We start from the raw sequence: 21,816 nt of genomic DNA, 5'->3' as shown, positions 1-21,816 counted from the left end.
TGGGCCAACCACCGCTTGACTCCAGGCCAGACTAGTCTCGATAAACCACTGTTTCGAACATGCACAGATTCAAATGTATGCTATGCTTTTGAAGCCAGTTTAAACTGAAGCTTGATAACCAGACTATTTTTTATTTTATTAATTCGGTAACGTTTTACTCACTGATTATTCAATTTAATAAAGTTTTGAAAATATTTCACACCAATCCAAATAGATTCGGATGTTTTATGCTTGCACGATCGGATTCAGAGATTCGCACAAATTTTTATCCCTGAAAAAGCACTGATCGTACCTCATTTGATATTTGGGAATCAGGCACCTGTTCCAATGAAGCATTTTCTGGCCACCACTCTGCTTTATCATGTGACCCTCCTGTCGCCAGGCTCAACATCTTGGGGATGAATTCAACAAGCTGTGTCTGCAAACAAGTCAGAAGTAATTAGAGCAAAAGTAAGAAATTTATCCCCCCCCCCCCCCCCCCCAATTTTTAATCCACATCTATTAGCTGTCTAACATATACCAATTGTGACTGGGTCTATGAAAGCAGAAGAAACCTGCTGTTGCCATATTGATCAGCAAATCTTTTCAATTAGGAGCATGGGGTATTTTATGTATGCTTTCTGGTTACAAAATGTGTAGAAGGAACCTATTATTTTTTTAATTAATAAAAGTCCTGATCAGGTTGTTTGTCTACTGATATAAGCTGTGTTCACACTCAAGATAAACTGATTTAACCATGTTTGACATCCAATAGTCAATGATTAATTAATCAAGGTGCTCTAGTGGTGTTGTTAAACAAAACAAACTTTAACTACACTGGTTTAGCTAAACCATGTCCTTTTTAAAATGAAATGACGAGCATTCCCACGTGTAATAGCTATACTGGTTTAAAGGCGAAATGTAGCTATCCTCACTTGTGCAAGACATTAAAACAATGGACTATGAGTCTGTTGCTAACACACTTACTGCTTATTGTGATCATGACACCATTGGCATATCCGCATTATACCAGTTTAACTAAAACAGTTTGTGTTCACATTTACATTTAAACAGTTTTAGTTATACTGGTCAGTTTAACTAAACCACATACTTAAGTACTTAAGTGTTTTAGCTATACCCGTATAGCTAAAAGATCGCATTCACACTTACATTTTAAACTGGTTTAGTTAAATTAGTTTAAACATTTTAAACTGGTTTAGTTAAATTAGTTACAAGTGTAAGTGTGAACACAGCTACTGTGTATGTAATCTTGTATTTATTGCTTTGGGGAGTGGGGTGGAGGATTGAAAGAATGTTGGTGAAATCGCACCACAATGGGGGGTGTGCGTAACAGAAACAATGTTTAGAGGGGGACTTGACACAGTGGTACTAGATGAAATAAAATTGCATACATTTTTGACCCAGCCAGAAGTTATTTGGTTTAATACTACCTACAGGCCTCTAAATTTCAAATTTATGTGAAATATTTTTTCAGTTCCATGCCTCATGATTATCGGAACCCAACATAAATTGTTTTACAGAAATCATGGTAATCGTACATTATGTTACATGATAATGGGTAACACACATTAGGTGCTGACATTTTGCTAAAATACTACTGGAAATGTGGAGGCCAGTCACCTTTAAAAAATATATATGTTATTTTTCAGCTTCAGTGCTCTACAAAGCAAGTTCAAATTTACTCTTCCCTGGCCAGTATAGTACAATATTTTAGTCGCCAGCCACTTTATTTAGTAGCCAGCTAATATATTCTTGTAATTAAATCGATTCATCTGCCATTTTACGGCACATTACTAATGCCGTAATTGTTATTAGGACCACATTCGAATGAACTTGTGAAGGGGCAATTCCTAGTTGTTAAATACTAAGTTACTGTTTGTGTCCTGTTCCACTAAAACAGTGAAGGACTATTAACTATCATTATCAAATTCTGTACCCAATAATTTTATTAAACTAAATTAAGTGAATTACTATTTTAATGGCACTGCTAAGATATGCATTTAAATTGCAGTACTCATTAAAAGTTAAATAAAAGCATTGTGATAATAATTACCAGGCTTCAACATGTTATTAGCAGTTACCAATCAGCTACCTTACTTTTGGTTTAAATAATATTTATTTTCATCAAATACTGCCTTGCAAATCTGTAAATACTGTTTTGTAAATAGTTGTGTCTTTAAAGCCATCTAAAGTCGTGTCATGAAAATATAAACATGTTTTTATCCTCCACTGGTGAACACGACTTCCAACATTCATGACTGGACGCGTCGTTATTGTTATCATGATAAGCACGACATGATTGGAGCCCAGCATAATGCATATATAAGTCAACGTTTGAGTTTGAAACAGACAAGTAAAGACACAAAGTGAATCAACAATCTCATTTTAATACATAAATAAAACCTGGCTCTAAATGGGACAGGACCGACTTGGTCCAAAACTGAACTGGGGCCAAATTATTTCCAAACGCTTGAAATTCAAGTTAAGGGAGATAACATCATAACGAAGTATTACCTCCCTTAACGTCACCGTTATTCATAGTCCGATTAACTTGTCTTAAACTTTTATTTTTCCAACAAACTACCGATAGAAAACATGTTTTATGGAAGATACATTGCTACTGGTCCAGTGTGTTTTCCGATGTCCAGTTTTGTTTACAGATTAAAGTAACAATATTGAACAGTCGCCAACTGGCGAATGTGATTTTATATTTTAGATGCCAGGGAATGTTTTTAATTGCCATGGCGAGTATTTTACTCGCATTGTAGAGCACTGAGCTTTCCAGATCAAATTAAGTCTACTTTTTGAAAACCATTTTATGCACAAAACAAAAAGAAGCTTAAAGCAGATAAATGCAGAAAAATCGCATCACTATCAAAATTCTCATGAGACAAAAGTGGCAATTTCTTTATATTACAAGGTAATACTCCAAAATCATTTGACATCCATCTCTGGTCCTTACTTTGGCACTTCGTCAGCTGGTCAGCACCATATTAACTTTAGTTATCTTCAGCACTCATCTGAAAGTACAGCATTGTTAACAACTAATATTGTGTGCCACTGTTAATGTGAAAAATCAGTAACCGTCATCGTTAATGCCAACAAGAATTCTGTGAAAATAAACATCTTGCCTACCATAAATTTAGTTGGTTTCACTGATACAGTTGTTGCATTCATATCATATTAATGCAACCTGATAAACTGATCATCCTATTTAAAAATTTTATTAAAATTTTACTTTTGTCACTTGCATGGTGATGAATATCCATAATTTCAACTACAAACCAAATTTCAATATCTAGAACTTAACAGTTTGTGAGAAATGGTCAAGGAGCTAGAGGCAAACCTTTAACATTGAACAAAAAGCAAAACTGTTTAATTAATTACTTCTGAATTCTTTTCACATTCATTCTGATGAACAGGCAGGTCTCTGAAAATTGTGCCAATGATTGTTTTGCTTGCGAATCGTTGCACAATTAGAGTTTTGCATAACCTATTTTTTTGTTCTTGCCAAAAAACATCAAGATATTAAAAATATTTTACAATATCATTTGTCACCGTTCACATAGTGATATATTTGTAACGGGTTATACAAAATGAAATGGGTGACCTGAAAAAACATTTGCATAGCCCACATTTAATTATCAGAGGCTTGACAGGAACAACTATAAAACAGGTTTCATCAATCTATGACTTATCATAGTTTGCAGTCGATTCTTGCACTTCGAAATTGACCACGATGAGGATGGACGTATGTCAGTGTACTCTCGCGTTACCCCCCCACCTGGGGGGACTTATGGTCTCCTACGGAGCGTTGCTGGAATACCGCGTCACGTACACCGGGCCACGGGCAACCATGACCTTGGTGTACGGTGACCCGGTTAAGAAGCCACCGAGGAAGAGAAGAAGGAGGAAGACTGACGCGCCAGGGATGGACCGGGGGGGTGCAAAACCGGCAGCTCAACTGCCGGCGGCGGCCCTTTACGATGAACATCCCCGGCACCGATCTACACCGGCGAAACTAGAGGATCCAGCTCAGCCGGAACCAACAGTGGAACCACCAGGGGAAGACCTTAACCAGGCAGTTATGGAGTCGCCCCCACAAACTCCTCTGAACTCGGCCTCCGGGACTCCTGTGATGCCACCTCCACCTAGGAAGAGTGCCGCAGTCGAGTCCCAGGCCCGATCGGTAGCCGTTGCGAAGCGGAAAGCGATTGCGTCACCAGGAGACCAACCAGTCAAGCCAGGACCCCCGACGCAACCGCCAAAAACCTGTTGTTGAAGCTGAGGAGCAGTGGTCACTCAAGGCCGGCAAATTACCAACGCGCTACTCCCAGCTAGTGAAAACTAACATCGAGGACGTCCGGAGTTTATTCACCCAACCGAAGCTTAGCTCCTTCATGCCGCTACCTTCAAGCCCTTCAGAGGGAGATTTCTCCGTCCACAGCGTCACGATGCGGGATGGCCATGGAGTCTGTCTTACCGTACGCCGGAGTGGGAGCTATAATCAAGCACTGCTACTCCCAGAAATGGATAACCCGACCCTCCATCGAGTCATCAAAATCGTAGCCGGGAAAGAGTATCAAGCATTAGCCAAGTTGATTGCAGAATCCACTTACCGGCCGGGCATCCCGCATCTTGACGCCTCCAACTTCATCGGCTCACCGTGACGTCCTCCCCTTTGCCAACCTCCTTCACCTCCGTGAGTACCAACCTCTTTTTTGGGCTAGTTAGACTTTAAACATTTTGGAAGCAGTTCAAAATTCTTATGTTTATTTTTTTATAAGCAGTCTAACGCATTTTACTTTGGCGCCCGTTCAATTGCTCAAAATCACCTTAAAACCTTTTGGCCGAGCAGTCTTAACTATTTTGGGTTAAATTTTAGAGTCCGGACATGTTTTTGGATGCAGTTACTCTTTGTAGACTTAGGTAAAAAACAGGCTTCACCGAGGAATCGAAATTCAGCCAATCAGAGCACGGCTCCCACTCAGTGTACTTCAAGTTTACGAAGTGTCTGCTATTTGGTCCGCGCTCGCGTTGACCGTACTAAATGGCTTTCTTCCAAATTCCGCCCACCTCAAACTTACCCCCCCCCCCCCCCCCTCCTGCTCCGGAGTTAGTCACTGGCGAAGTCAGAGGCTAAATCCGTAGTGGGCGTGCCTGAACCTCTGTGGATAGGGGCATGCGAAAATAGTTCCCACTCCCAATCATAGTTTGTGAGAAATGGAGCTAAATGCAAAACTTTTAATATTAATCTAAATACAATTTTTATGTACAGTGAAACCTGTCTAAACCTGTTCAGACAGGATCCAGTGTTGAGGGTCGCATTTTAGAACACATGCAACTGTCGGAAAAATAATAATGTTGTTATATCCCAATTTTGTTATACATCTTTCTTATTTATGAACCGATCTCATAGCATAAATAAAAACAACAAATATCAATGTAATTTAGTTTTTACCACAATTAAGGTTGCAAAATGACAGATAATTCCACATGCCTACTTTTAGCCTATGGTGGCCTCGACATTTTCGTTCTTTCTTAGCAAAATTAAGTTTGTGTATTTCTCGCTTCTATCGCAAAAGAGGAAACATTTTCTGTTTGTATTTAGTGTATAAAATACAAATTAAGTCAAATGTGTGTATTTTACTCTTAAAGGAAACATGTCACGAGACCATATTATAGCTCATTTTAAAAGCAAAATGATATAAAAATAATATACAAATAAGTTTATAACAATAAAATACGTCAAAGTACGATTTATACATATTTATTCGTGAGCGTTCGGGAAAAAAAAGGGAAGTGACGTCAGAGCCGCTGTACTCTTCCATTGTTGTTAACTGTTTATATATGGAGTAAGGGCCTTACGATCTTTTCAGTCCAGCAGTGCCGTACTGCGCGGCCTTTGGGTGGAAAAATAAACAGTTTAAACAATCGGGATTGTCTTTTTACCATTTTCCAAAGGATTGTATCCGAAGAAAGACGCGTGTATTTTATCGCAAAACAAAAGATTGGACACCAACACCGCATAGTACTTTGGTGTCAGCCTATTTTAGTATTTACAGCCCGGAGCCCGAACATTACCCAGAGACAAAAACAGTACTCGGTTGCGAATGCCGAGGTGTACATTGTACATATTTGGCACAAAGATACACCTCAGCATAATATTTTAAATTTTTTTTTTAAAGAAGAGATTTTTCATGTTAGGCCTACATAACAAAATCTGTATTCACCGTCCGAAGAAGGAAACGTCAATAATTAATTAAATATGGCATATACAAACATAGGATTTGGCATGAGGATACATCTCAGTACGATGTATTTAAATATGTTTTTAAAAAAAACAAAAATAATTTTAAATAATGATTTTAATCTTCGGGCGAAGTATGTCACAAAAACGTTCCTCATCGCCCGAAGCCCCAAAGTAACACGAAGTTCAATACAAAATAAACCACTACTGTCGGTGTCGAAATAACTATTATGTTTCATCCACGGGCTGACTTGAGAATCAGAGTGTTGTTTTAGTTAACTGGTCCTTTCTTTCCGTGGCCTGCACATGTGATTCCTGATTGGCAGGTGTATGTTGCAGGGTATCGACCAGGTAAGTGATTACCACGGTCTAGACATACGTACAAAATACTTGCCAGTTTTTTAAGATCACAGGGTATTGTGGCGTAACCTGTCGCGACTATAGTACAATGTTAATGGACATTATCAGCCGTCCTGCTTCATTACTGTAAATAATGCTGTAAAACCTTTGATTAAGTAGACTTTCCCATCTAAAATTACAAAACTGACCAATTACGTAGTACCAAAGAAAAGAAAATTATCACATGGGTATCTTGAGTGGTCGTTTTTACTCTAACGCACCCTACCAATAGGCCTAATAATATGCTGCTTTTTTTTTTTTAAAGCGAGAAAAATACTATAACCCCATTTTGTTCTATTGATGCAAATTGAAATATATTTAGTTAAAAAGTTGATTATACTCTCAAGTCATTTATGTTGTTTTACAAGTCAGGTTAATGAAAGTGAAGCGCCTTGTAAATTAGAGCGTTTGTTTACACTGTGCATACAGATTTCATTATGTACAGCCCCGAACATGAAAAATGCGATATTTTCTAAAAAAAAAACTAAAACATTTTTGTCCTACATTTATATTTTTTACATATTTAAATACATCATATCGAGGTGTATCTTTATGCCAAATATGAACAGTATACACCTCGGCATTAGCATCCGAGTTTTGGTTTTGTCTCCGGGTTACTTTCGGGCTCCGGGCTGTAAATTGGTCGACCGGCTATCCTTTTTTCTTCAGTATTACTGTTTAAGTAAATGTGTGTCTTTCTTCATTTACTAACAGCTCAAATTGATACGGCAAAACGTTTTGCAAACGAACACTCATTGTTTTGGTAAGCTGTGCAAGTCTTAAGATTCTTTATGAGTGGTACGGAATAATGCTTTAAGTGTAAGGCTTCAGATCAAGTGACGCGTCTCTGATGTCACGGACCTCGTGATTGCCCTGCTCATTAAAGATAGGCAATTTCTGCTAAGAGCTCGTATCTGGGGGGTTTTTATGGAGATATTTTAAGTAATTAATTTTTTAGAATTTTTTTTTTTTATGTGATTCAATTTATAATTAATTGTACATGGTTTGTGCCAAATATAGGTTACGTGACATGTTTCCTTTAAACATTTTACTCTCAGTGTGTCAGTATTTCATTATAAAACATTCCCAGCCTGGAGCTTGACACGGTAAGACGTGTTTGCTTCGCATACTGCACATGCTTTCATGTGCTCGACTTAGGAATCCTGCATTTTGTTTTTGTCAGTGATATGGAGTTTTTTACTGGGATGTATGCGGCCTGCACCACCATGCAAGTCTTTTTTAGCAAGTTTCCTTGCCTCCACGCCATTTTTCCGACTGACTTATGGCGACTTGTTTTTCCATGACTCATATGACAGCCATTCTGCGGAACGCCACGGTTGTTCGCGTTTAGTCTCTTACATGTCTGAGCCTGTCCTAGCAGCACTGGAAGATTGACTGCCCCACTCTATGAAGAAATAGGAAGCGGGGTCGGCCCCTACTACTCTTTTCTAGACTTTACTTTGTTTTATATTGATACCATCTCATATCCTCTGGAGTCCACTATACCAAACTATGATGACTGGACTATATATACCCTAGTCTGATACTCTCGTTAGATGGATCCAGCTTCTCAAGATCTGTATTTCAGCACAGCACAGCACCACACCTTCAACGTCAATATAGGTGGTTTTTTGACGGGATGCAACAAAGGTGGAAACTATTAAGTGTATTTGAGATTTGTCTGAAGATGAAAAGAATTTGCACTGCACCAGACAGTACAATTGAAAACAATCAAGCATTAATTACTCTGCTAAACTGAGACTGCGGAAATCGGTGACCCATGACATAACACCGGATGCTGCACCAGGGGTGGGGAAAAGCCCTTTTCTCCCGGTCTGGGACCGATTCTCGATCTCTGAGACCGAAATTATTTTTTTAAAATGTGTGTTTGCCGGTCCCACTTTTGTCATTCTTGTCGGTCCGAACCACCTGTCCATTTCTATTATTGGAACAAATTCTTATCCGTCAAGTGGACCGGCCTGCCCAGACATCGGTATCTCATGCATGATTTAAAATAATAAATAAATAGTGGTCAGTATAGCTTGTGTTTCAGACGTCTGTGATTTTAAAGTCTGCCTAAGTATATATCGTCAGTCACTGAAGTCGGACCTACAGTAGTGTCAATCCACATTAATTTTGTCAAAGTTGCTGAGCCAGTCAAGAGATAAAACAGATGTTAACAATAACACCATTCTTGGTGAGAGAGCCATCAAGGTATTACACTCCAATTAAAACAAACGACCCAGAGTTTGCAACTGGTTATAATCAACACCTGTCAACACCTATGTACGAAGCTTTGTCGGGTCGAGTGTCCCTGTCGGAAGCAAGAGACTTTTGTGCAATACAAACTGCTTGAAATAGCATAAAATATACTGAAATAATCAATAAATGTATTTATTGTTGACTGTTCAATGTAGTCTATCCAATAATTATAAAGGATTTTAAAATTAACAAAAGGTTTCCACTTTCTTGTTAACAAGTGGGAGTAAGCAGAACAGCTAGGCCTACATGTACTGGCTATTTCAAGAGCCAGTAGAGGTCAGATTTCATCCAATCAGTGACGACGTTATTAATCTCTTTGTCTAAACATGTGCTAGCTCAGGCTGTCAAACGCTTCAACGGTGCGATCTTTTATGAATTTTCAGGACACAGTACTGAATACTCGTACTTTATATGGGATTTAAATTCATAACTTTTATTCCTTTTTTATATTATTTATTCCATTATGTAAAATATATACAATTTGTGGGGTGTTTTATTCCCACTGATGTGATAAAAAAATGTTGTTTTTTTTTTATTCCTTTCTTTTTCCCCCTCTCACCACACCCCCCCCCCCCCCCCCCCCCCCCACCCACCCCGTTAATGAAGACATCAAGCGGGACCGATTGACAATTTTATTTTTCCCCACCCCTGTGCTGCACAGCATATATTCCGATCAGCATTGCTTTCTGGTAGTTGTGTTTTCGTCAAACTGACTCTTCATTCGTTTAAACTACGCCAGTTTGTTCAGGTTAATTAATAAAGGATTTTACATTTCTGAACCAAAAATCAGTCCAGTTTCCAAAATGGACAGGTTCCGGTTTTATCAGAGTTTTAATACATGGTTTAAATAGGAGAAAATATGTCCGGTTTTGACAGGATTTCAGTATATTCAGGGTCCATTTTAGACAGGTTTCACTGTATTTTAGTTAAATGATTAATTAATTAATTAACTGATGCAATTATAAACCAAGTTTTATTGATGTAGGACTAATAGTTTGTGAGAAACGGATCAAGACGCAAAACTTCAATGTGATATGATGCATTTGAATAGTAATATAAGCTGAACCATTATTTAAGTAGCTGCAAGTTGCAACTCTATAACCATGTAGAGGCCCTCAAATGGTTCTAATTTATGGAAAATACTTGTTTACTTCAGTGCCCCATGATCATCAGAACCCATCCAGGTTTTCTGCCAGAAGTTAGGAAGGGTAAAATTATGTACCAAAAATTATTGGAAAATAATCGACATACATTTTTAATTTTTAAATAGATGATAGTAAAAGAACTACTGCTTAAAAATATGTCAAAGCACATGAAATGCAGCACTTGTCCAATTTCAAAACCACCTAGCAGGGAACATTTTGTTTTCAAAATCTTTATTAATTAGTGATATTTCTAGTCAACTACTGTTTAATGTTTTAAAATTGTTTAGCAATCTCTGAAACTTGCATAGTGAATAGTGACATGAAACTGAACAAAATATTCTCTGCTGTGGTATGTATAGAGGATAATAAACAAGTTACCAGTTATTATCAAATTTATGTCCAGAGTGAGCTTTAGCGAACATTATTTCACAAGAGATATAAATTTAATAACTGGTACCAAGTTTGTTATTCTATTTATTACCCCAGCTATTTGGGTTTTTTAAAGCCGTTATTTTCAATATATAGCCTACATTGGCTACACGTCCATGTATATAGAAACGACGTAAACTACTTTACTGCTCTGAGTATTGCTTAACTTTGTATTTTATTCATGGTTCACAGATAATTTTCAAAACCCAAAGTTCTATATATTCTGTAAAAAAAAAAAATCTATAATGAATTGCATTAAACTACCATTTTATTACAAGATTAACACTGAAACCAGAAAGACGTAAATGTAAACACTTTACACTACGTGACGTCATTGTGTGTGTTTTGCCAAATTTTGATGTCATATTTAGTACTGACAAGGTGATTGGTTTGTTGGTGTCAAAACGTCCAATAGTAATGTACATTAAACCAATGCATGAGAAATGACGATTTTTATTTCCCCCGTTATGAGTATCTGTTGGGGTAATAATTAGGATTGTAGGGAAAAAGTCAAAGGAAAAAGTAATGGAAATAAAGTCAAAAGAAAAAGTCAAGAGAAAAAAGTCATAGGAAAAAGTCAAACTATATTTTTTAGTATGTTACATGGTAACGGATGGAAATAGCGGCTTGCAAAAAGTAAAAAAAAATTTTACCTTGCAGCTGAAAAAAACAATTCACCTGCTAAAATTACAAAAATATTGCAGGCAATTTTTCAAAAGACAGATGTATTTATTATATTTAGCTGAGGCTGAACTTGTGATTCTGTTATATTTTAATTTAATAAAATTAATGCTCTAAATTTTAGAATACATCTCAGAGGTCACAATTATCCACACACCATTCCAAACCCACCCTGTGCTGTATGATTTCGAGCAGGCTATATTTTTTCTCAAACAAAAAACCAGCAGGCCATATTTTACTTCCTATTTTGAGCCCAGTGAGAGATTTTCATGACACGCGTCTATTAAACTGCACCGGTAAGCCTATGTAATATAATATTCTAAGAAACTACCCATAAATGTTTTGTGGTGTGCTTTAAACACTGAATATCATGATATCAGGACTGAAAATTCCCCAGTCGATGTGTCTAAGACACACTAAAAAAAATATGTGCCTCTTTTATTAAGATCACAGGGTATTGTGTGATAACCGTGCAGACATCCCTAAAATTGTAATGGACAGTATCAGCTGTCCTGCTTTATTACTGTAAATAATTCTGTAAAACCCTTGATTAAGTAGACTTTCCCATCTAAAATCAGAAGAAAACTGACCAATTACCTAGTCTCAAAGAAAAGAAAAGAAAATTATCACTTGGGTATCTTGAGTGGTCATTTTTGCTCCAACGTACTCTACCAATAGGCCTAATAATATGTATTTTTTCTTTGGATTTTTAAGCGAGAAAAATACTTTAACTCCACTTCATTCTATTGATACAAATTGAAATTAAATAGTTTATTATACTATCAAGTCTTTTATGTTGTTTTACAAGTCAGGTTGATGAAAGCGAAGTGCCTTGCAAATTAGAGTGTTTGTTTACACTATGCATACAGGAGTTGGTCAGAGCTGACGTCACTTCACCCCAAGCTATAGCACCGGACCCCACAAAACAAAACAAAATGGCTGTCCCCAGGTAGCAGGAATAATCATGTCTTTTTATTAACTCTAAAATTATGCGTTTTTCATTTGTTAATGTTTCAGTATATGTTGGTGATCCGGGTATGCATCTCTCCAACACATAAGGCTCTTGTTTGATTTGACTGTCCCTTTAACGAGAAATGGTTTCTGCGTATGTGTACAATTGATTTAATGCAATGTTTTAATACCTTGTTCAATTTATTATCAAAATCAACCAATAAATTTTAATACTTATGCCAGTTTCTGTTTTGAAGAGATTAAATACGTAACATGTCGTAGTCTAATGTTGACATTCTTCAGATACACCTGTAAACCAGGCAGTCTTTCTGCCAGATAGACATTTTTGGGTATGGCTTTATGGAATTGAATGCAACTAGTCAACAGGGAATGAGTTCAGTTTTGGGTTAGGGTTAAGAAAATCATGATACAGTAATGATAAGTTTAATTAATTTTGTCAAAATGTTAACTTATAAAACAAATCTGCAAACATTTTTGGGTATGGCGCCATACCCATTTTACCCTCTGGCAGAAATCCTGCCAGGCTAGTATTGTTTTTCAAAGTGACATGTGGTGCTGTATGCTATGACCAGTTAAGCGTTGTTTATGCTCGGCCACATTCATTTCAGTTATGCCAGAAAATACCAATTAATACTTTAATTTTAACATAACGGCACATTATCAACTACTGTTTTTTTTAATTACTGGAAGCAGTGACTGTCGTTTAACGATCGCACCCCATGCCCGTATAACATATCTCACGCAACTAAAAAAAACCCGCTCCCCTAAACAAATTTGCAAGGTGAAAAGTTTACACTGTTAATTTATATAATTTTTTTACAAATTGAAACAGAAACTAAAAGTTTTTGTTAAAAAAAGGAAACAGTGGTGTCTTCCTTAATTAATATAACATATATTAACTGTTTTCATTGGATATATCATATGTAAGCGTAAGTCGTACTTCTATCAGAATATTCCGATCATTTGGAACACTTCAGCCTATTTTATTCGCAATCAGCCGAGGTGTTCCAAATTATCACGAATATGCAGATCAGGCGGGTGAGGTGTGTTGCTTTTGTAGCAATCTGGCAAATTAATTGTAACCAATGTCAAAATAAAACAATACTGCTATGTTTATTTACTTGTTTACTTGCTAGTTTTTCTGCAAGAAAGAAAGTTTTGGGTATGGTGCAATGAAATTGAATTCAACCAGTCAACCCCAGAAAGAAAATTGGTTAAGTTTAGGGTTAGGGTTAAGAATATCATACAGTAATGATGAGAGTAACTAATTTTGTCAAAAGGTTAACTTAAAAAAAAAAAAATCTACAAAAATATTTGGAGATGGCAAAGCGAGTAAAATACTTGCCATGGCGACTAAAAAATAAAATCACATTCGCCAGTTGGCGACTGTCCAATAATTTTACTTTAATCTGTAAAGAAAACTGGACATTGGAAAACACTGTGGACCAGTAGCAAGTTATCTTCCATAAAACATGTTTTCTATCAGTAGTTTGTTTGAAAAATAAAAGTTTGAGACATGTTAATCAGACTGAATAACAATTTCCAGTATTCAAGAGTAAACACGGTGACGTTAATGGGGAGGTAATACTTCGTTATGATGTTATCTCCCTTAACTTGAATATCAAGCGTTTGGAAATAATTCTACCCCAGTTCAGTTCTGGATCAAGTCGGTCCTATCCCATTTAGAGCCAGGTTTTATATATGTATTAAAATGAGATTGTTGAGCCACTGTATGTCTTTACTTGTCTGTTTGAAACTCAAACGTTAATTATTTTAAATGTTGACTTGTATATGTGTTATGCTGCGCTTCAATCGTCTCGTGCTTATCGTGATAACGCGGCCCTCCACGATAACGACGTGTCCAGTCGTGAATGTCGTTTTAATCACGTCGGAAGTCATGTTCACCAGTGGAGGATGAAAACATGTTGCTATTTTCATGACTCGATTTTAGACGGCTTTAAAGACATAACTATTTACAAAACAGTATTTATGGATTTACAAGGCAAGACGAAAATAAATATTATTTAAACCAAAGTAAGGTAGCCGATTGGTAACTACTAGTAACACGTTGAAGCCTTGTATATATCATAACAATGCTTTTATTTAACTTTTAATGAGTACTGCAATTTAAATGCATATCTTAGCAGTGCCATTATAATAGTAATTCGCTTAAATTCGTTTAATACAATTATTGGGTACGCAATTTGATAATGATAGTTAACAGTCATTCACTGTTTTAGTGGAACTGGACACAAACAGTAACTTGTAATTACTATTTAACAACTACGAATCACCTCTTCACGAGTTCATTCCAATGCATTCCTAATAACAATTACTACATTAGTAATGTGCTGTAAAATGGCAGATGAATCGATTTAATTACAAGTATATATTAGCTGGCTACTAAATATAAGTGTCTGCAGGGTACAATATTTCGAAATCTGAGGGAACCGGAAGTCGGTGCACGTGGTTTTTACCTAGGTAACCAATTGTTCGGTTACATGAATTATATTTGCGTAACCCGTGGGTTACCTGATCGGTTACCTCAAAATTACGTTGAAATATTATAAAAGAACTGAATATCAGCCCAAGTACTGAAACAAAATACAGGGGCGTAGCCAGAAATGTTCTTAGCATTACGCACGCCAAAGGCATGCCCGAGCGGGGATATGTGAAAATTTTGAAAATCAGGATGCCTGTAGATGCAGTCTGAGTCTTTTCGGAGGCTTTTTTTTTGTAATCTTTTTTCGAGTCAATTTTAAGAGGATATTTTATAGAACAATTACAGACAGCCTCGACCTATTACCGGATTTTGTTTTTGCATTACGCACATGCGTACTGTGCGTAATGGGTGCTATGCCTTTAAAATATATACATACCATTTGGAGGGATTCCTTTTTACGTTTTGCGTTGGCTATGCTACTTTCACTTTATTGATGGTACTTCTATACTACAGTGACGTTCCAAATGTTTTGGGTTTTTTAAAGCTCATTATGCAATGTTAGTATTTTTTAATTTTTGTGACACTTTTGGATTCCTGTTTACGTTAAAACTGTTTTTAACATATGCAAAATTATAGCCAATCCAATATTATATTTACATATATACCTTTAAGAGATAAAATAGCAGTAGATAATTTAGCCGTCCCTAGTGGTCTGAGCACATTTTTTTAAAACTTTTTTTAAAGTTTAGACTGGTCGCAAGTTACAACTGTTCCAATATAATATTGTTTACTGGTTTGCTGCGCATAAAGTATCTAAAATTCAGCCTTAAACATTTGTCGGAACACTAGTACTAGTAGTAGTATGTTTGGATGAATAAACTTCCTGTAATCGTGAAGTTTGCAAGCTTTAATTTCTGAACCTTTACAGGTCATGACGTAACCAATTTGCGGTTCGCGTAAATTTAATTTTGCGTAACCGACACGCGAACAGAACGGCGGTTCGCGTGAAATATTGTGCCCTGGTCTGGCGACTAAAATATTATACTTTACTGGCCAGGGAAGAGTAAATTTAAACTTGCTTTGTAGAGGACTGTATGGTGCCATACCCGTTTTACCCTCTGGCAGAAATCCTGTTTACTAGTTATATTTAATTATCAGTTTTACTTTCAAAATGTTTGCGTGTTGTTAGGGGATGGAAATTATGGTTTGCCGAATTTGTCGCTTGTACACTTATGCCCGACATGAACAGATTAATTTTATTGTTGTATATTATTATCAGTTTGGTGACATTTACATTTTAACAATTAAGTTAAATGCTAATTTCTGAGGAAAGCAACGACTCTAGCATAAAAAATTCAGGGGAGCTGTTTTCAGCTGAAGATTTTACAAATGGCAGTCACTGACTGCAAGTAGTATTTTATATAGAAATATTACGATTAGAACCAAATGGCAGATAAATCGATTTAATTACAAGTATATATTAGCTGGCTACTAAATATAAGTGTCTGGCGACTAAAATATTATACTTTACTGGCCAGGGAAGAGTAAATTTAAACTTGCTTTGTAGAGGACTGTATGGTGCCATACCCGTTTTACCCTCTGGCAGAAATCCTGTTTACTAGTTATATTTAATTATCAGTTTTACTTTCAAAATGTTTGCGTGTTGTTAGGGGATGGAAATTATGGTTTGTCGAATTTGTCGCTTGTACACTTATGCCTGACATGAACAGATTAATTTTATTGTTGTATATTATTATCAGTTTGGTGACATTTACATTTTAACAATTAAGTTAAATGCTAATTTCTGAGGAAAGCAATGACTAGCATACAAAATTCAGGGGAGCTGTTTTCAGCTGAAGATTTTACAAATGGCAGTCACTGACTGCAAGTAGTATTTTATATAGAAATATTACGATTAGAACCAAATGTAAAATTCTGAATTTTTCCAATTGAATGTGGAAACAGGCGAAACGTTACGAAATGTACCAATAAATGTTTACTTCGCCTATTTTTATCAAACTTCTCCCCTTTCTTCTGGGAAGGGAGAAGTTACTTCTAATTTTTCAATTCTAGATTAGAGCCTGCACTTTACAAAAATCTTTATTAAAATAATAATAGTAAAAGTTTGATCAGTTCAGCAAAATGAATACTTGTTAATGTCAGACCAAAAACCAGGGCTCACACTGGAACAAGTTTTCATTTAGCCAATTTTCTAAAATTAAGAGTATTACCTTGAAATTTATTAAAATGTGGTTAATTTGATGAATATTTTATTAGCCAATGACTAAATTTTGTAGCCATTATGTATAAAAATTAGCAATTGGCTAATTTGGCACTGTAGAGGGTCAGCCCTGGAAAACATCTCCGATTCAACTAACGGTACATAAAAGACGAGTCTGCATGTATTTCGCACCAACTTTTCAGTACCAAATACTAAGGTGCAAAATAAGAAGTATGTCTTTCCAAAAAGTCGACCAACACACAACAATATCTAGTAACCAAACTTTCCCTCTTTATTTTTGGTTGCTTTTCAGGGGTTTTTTTAAAAGGGTGGGGTGTCGTGCGGCCACCCTCCCTTAATATTCACCCAGTGAGAACACTGATATATACACTGCCTTTATTAAAATGAAACTACTTCTTATCAGCTGGTGATAGAACGATCAATTTATTCGATGAAGATGGAAATAAAATGAAAATAATTTTTTATCCTACATTAGGGGATCACTTTACAAAAATCTTTATTGTTTTTGATAAACTCTCAAGACTTTATTAAAATAATATTAAAACATTGTCCCTTCTTGTTTTTTTAAAGGGTGGTGTGGGGGTTGCACAGCCACTCTCCTTTAATTTTCACCCAAATAGAACACAGACAATAATGGCAGAATGTTGCAGTCATTGGGAGGAATCTATAGCTGATTGTAACAGCTAATTCGATAGTTTTACCAATAAGAAAAAATATTGGGATATGAATTGAAATTAGTTTTTTTTAAAATGTGGTTAGGAAAACAGTGATTGGGAATAATGGCTGTACCACTCAACATGGGGTTTAAATGTCCTTATTTGTCTCCATCTAGAATATTTAGAAGAAAAGAAAAGAAATGGTATGATTACCGTTTTACCAACCCCCAATCCCCACCCCACACCAAAAAAAGAAAAGTTACCCTGGATTTTAGACAAAGTACTGCCTTGGTAACATGCGCTTTGTACAAAATAGCGAGTTTGCATGTTATTGAGTAATGTGAAGCATGTGCCTTTAGTCACTTAAAGGGACATTCCTGAGTTTGCTGCATTGTAAGATGTTTCCGACTAATAAAATAGTTCTACGATTAAACTTATATATTAAATATATTTTCTTATTTAAAATATCAGTGTCTGTATATTCAATGTGTTTCTGGTCATCTAAATATTTGTAAGAAGCCCAAACTGGATATTGTCTTCAAATAATTTTGTACGTATGAAAAAACATTTTTTAGGAAATAAAATGAAATTTAACCTAGTACAAATATTAGAATGGTCAGAAACAGAAACCTTTAGACTACTGGATTAATTTTTAACAAAAACCACGTTGAGTGGGTACAAGTTTATAATTTTTACTCACATATATTCACTTAAATGTTTTATAAATACATGAAATAAAGTTCATATATGAATCGGTAAGTATTATTTTCGTGTCTTTTTTTGTAATTTGTATTATTTTAGATCGGCTAATGGTGATTAAAATTAGGCAAAAAGTTGCGTTTACTTACGGGCATTTGTGGCCAGCTGTCCAGTATTTATGTCCATTATTCCCAATAACAGGTTTTCTGACCAGAATTTTTTTTTAAACCCGAACTAAGATTCATATTGCAATATTTGGTAATTTTCGTTGTTGGTAAAACGATCAAATTTATTATAAAATTAGCTGTCACAATCAGCTATCGATCCCTGTTTCCGGTGAGTGTCGTGTGCAAAACGGCGGGAAATATGAATTGGGGAATGCACTGTATACAGTGTACAGTATATCGACTGAGATATCTCGCCTGCAGTAGTCAGAAGGTTAATATACAGCCACTAATATTTTATGCAGAAAAATATATTTGATATGTAATTACAATCGTTAAAAAGTCTCGGTTAGTCGATAACATCTTAAAAATTGCAGCAAACTCAGAAATGTCCCTTTAAGGTTGACAACAGTCACTTTTCGCACCCTTGTTTTGGCTTCGTACACAATAAATATAGCATATCTTACCGTAATTTAATTTGGAATCCATATTTCGTAAAAGGTACAACTTTTTAATGACAACATTTTCTTCAAACACATTCAGGTACATTAGTAATGTTAAAAAAATAATAATTCAATAGCAATTTTGCATTTGAATTTTTCCAGCATTCTTAAAACGGAAACATTGTGTACCCAGTTTAAGTTTTTTGTATGGAGATGCAAAGTGACATCAAATTCAAAATTAGCTATATTATTACAATGCTTCTCACATTAAAATTAAAAATGGCTGACAAACCTTGACCCGTCAATTTTCTATAACAAGCATTCAACGCTGTTTACAGGCTTGTATTTTTTTTTTTTCATAATTCTGGACAAGATATTAATTTTAAGTTTTAAAAGATAAAAGAAATCAAGTACCTTTTGTCAAATATATCATATAAAAAAATTAACATTGGATATGTTATTGTGTATGAAGCAAAAACAAGAGTCCGAAAAGTGACTGCCGTTAACCTTAGCGTTGCTTCTACTGTCCGAACCAAAATGTTAACAACTAACAAAAATTGCTCTCCTACCTTTATTTTTCGTTAGATTTCACTCACATTTTGTCCTGACAGAAATCTAGGAAAAACCATTGCAATGACGCAGATTCCACATACTAGATGATTACCATGTCACCAATATTGACTTCACTGAGATCACATAGGGCAAAAAGCATGTACTTTTGTGCCGGCTGCCATTTTGACTTTTTATGGAATATTCTCCAAGAGGGGTGAAAGGATATGACTTAATCTAGCAACGTCATAACAAGTTATGATATAAAAGCAAACGTGATGACGTCATATTAATTTTTAAAATTATTTTTTGTTTGTTTAAATATACCACTAAATATCATTGATTTTATATTAATTATGTCACATACTTTGGAGGCTTTCACCCTTCTTGAAGAGTATTCCATAAAAAAAGTAAAATGGCAGATGGCAGAAAACTGCATGTATTTTGCTATCTCAGCAAAGTCGATACTGGCGACATCGTTAGTCTCATATGTGGAATCTGTGTCACTGTAATGGTTTTTTCACAACTTGTGTGTGGACAAAATTTGGGGGAAATGTAACGGTAATTAAAAGTAGGAGAGTAATTTTTTGTAGTTGTTAACATTTTGGTTCTGAGTAAATATAGACTGAATTAGAATATGACCTTTAATAAATATATATATTACAAAAGGTGTGAAAATCTTTGAATATCATATTTATAACAGTATTTGGGACAGTATTTGCAACACTATGATCTAAACTTGTGACAACCAAAAAAATAAAATAAAATAAATAGGGGCCTATATATATTAAAACATGGGCTACTTTAAAGAATTTATTTAATTATTGGCATGATTAAAACAAATATCACCACCACCATCACCCAATAATGATTTATTATGATTTATGGTCACGTAGTTTGATGATACGTCATGACTCAACTATATGACGCAGTCAACAGAGTAAAACAATGACTGCTCCCTTTTTTCGTTTTCAACAGTCGTTGACCTTGTTAGGAGAGCGGGAATAATTGTCGAAATCTTCATAAACAAATAACTGGTTAACATTTGTTTGTAATATGTTGACACAACGAAGAATACATGGTAAAATACTTACTGGTACAATAGTGCTGAAAAATATGACCCTGTTTGTCTGTCATAATACAAATTCGTCTACCGTAGTGAACTCCTTCCACTATCTAATCAAAATGGCGTCCGCTTGAACCAGTGACGTCATGGGGGCTGATTATTATATGATATGAACTATATCTACGTCATCTAAATCGTGAGTCATTAGTTCTGTTTGAACAACATTAATTCATAATTTAGTAATAATATATTGTGTGTAATAATGTCACATCAAAAAAATAAACGCGTCTTAAATACAGAAGTACGTGTCCTACACACTGCCGCGGCTAGCCGATTACGTGCAATAACATATTTACTGTTGTGCTTTCGTATGTCAATAGCAAATGTGTGTGTGGTTCTTTTTACACTGAAATTATAGCCATTGATTGTATAAACATATGACTTAAAATTCTGCATTTGATCTATATTTCGATAACTCTATAATTAAGTGATGTAGAAGGATCACTGCCACGTTCAAAAACAAAGGAAACTGGGCCAAATATATCAAAATGGTTGCTCCAATCAGGTTGCAGTATCTGCTGTTACTGTAAGCCTAGTCTATACCTGACCGGTCGTCATTGCGTAAGTGACGCGCGCCATAGTATTGTATTTCACCGATTGCATAACTTGTAAAATATACTACAGAAAAAAAGAAACGACCGACTAAGCCTAAGGTATTACATGTATTTTTATCATTCGGTTTATATTTATTAATAATGTGATAAATGATGTGGGCTACAAAAATAGACTTAGCTAGACGTACTGCAGTCCTACGTGGAAACATCACAAATATTATAACGATAATACGATGGCGTCAAATATACCGTAATTCTTCTAGCAAAGGAGGATACATGCTGGTAATTGTTGTAGAAAATATAGAATTGGATTTTGTGGAGGTGCATAAATATCAGCAATGATTAATACTAATAATAAAAGGAGCCCTCAGGCTAAAGGATTTCAAAATACGCCTGGTATGACTTCATAACTTACAAGTTAAATTTTTTAATTAGATGTTGAATTACGTACTTGTCAAGTTGTCATTTCAAGTTGAATCATTATTTTAAAATATTTTTAAGGATTGTCTATTATTTCTTCTACGTTCATTGGGGTATGAAAAATAAAAATCATCCACAAACTGTGTGAATTGTCGAAGGCGTTCTATCATAATTTTGCGGATGATATTGTTTGTTGTTCATACCCAGATGAACATAAAAGAAATAACAGATAATACTTATAATTAAATTTGATTCATACTTGTCACTGGTGTAGGAAGGTGCCAGAAACGGGGGGGGGGGCACACTTTTATATTTACATACTTTTACACTATTATAAAGGAAATATAAAGCAAAATATCGCACATGCCCCCTTGCCCTCCCG

At 35.5% G+C, this 21,816-nt stretch overlaps 2 protein-coding genes across 4 annotated transcripts in view; one reads left to right on the top strand and one right to left on the bottom strand.

Annotated features, from left to right (window-relative positions):
* LOC121367429 overlaps nucleotides 1–20,555 on the bottom strand; it is a 31,870-nt gene extending 11,315 nt beyond the window's left edge. The window contains exons 1-3 of one of the 3 annotated variants that reach the window (XM_041491594.1): nucleotides 20,429–20,555; nucleotides 2,918–3,020; nucleotides 293–418 (exon numbers count right to left, since the gene is read on the bottom strand). In XM_041491594.1, the coding sequence (XP_041347528.1) occupies nucleotides 293–418; nucleotides 2,918–2,938 (147 nt within the window). In that variant the 5' untranslated portion in view covers nucleotides 2,939–3,020; nucleotides 20,429–20,555. The remainder of the gene's footprint in view (nucleotides 1–292; nucleotides 419–2,917; nucleotides 3,021–20,428) is intronic. The other 2 variants (XM_041491595.1, XM_041491596.1) reach the window with 2 other exon arrangements.
* Nucleotides 3,857–4,282, top strand: LOC121367273 (proline-rich extensin-like protein EPR1). Its single transcript, XM_041491386.1, has one exon. It carries the CDS (start codon nucleotides 3,857–3,859, stop codon nucleotides 4,280–4,282), a length of 426 nt encoding a protein of 141 aa, XP_041347320.1.
* Nucleotides 20,556–21,816: the final 1,261 nt, after the last annotated feature.

This window comes from Gigantopelta aegis, chromosome 3 (assembly GCF_016097555.1).
Source record: "Gigantopelta aegis isolate Gae_Host chromosome 3, Gae_host_genome, whole genome shotgun sequence".
In the NCBI taxonomy this organism is placed as follows: Eukaryota; Metazoa; Mollusca; class Gastropoda; order Neomphalida; family Peltospiridae; genus Gigantopelta; species Gigantopelta aegis.
Note: the sequence above shows the minus strand (reverse complement) of the source record. Positions and strands in the feature narration are given on the sequence as shown.

Bases quoted from the DNA above. Each gene is read 5' to 3' on its own strand.
- LOC121367273 (XM_041491386.1), top strand. From the start codon at position 3,857: ATGACCTTGGTGTACGGTGACCCGGTTAAGAAGCCACCGAGGAAGAGA.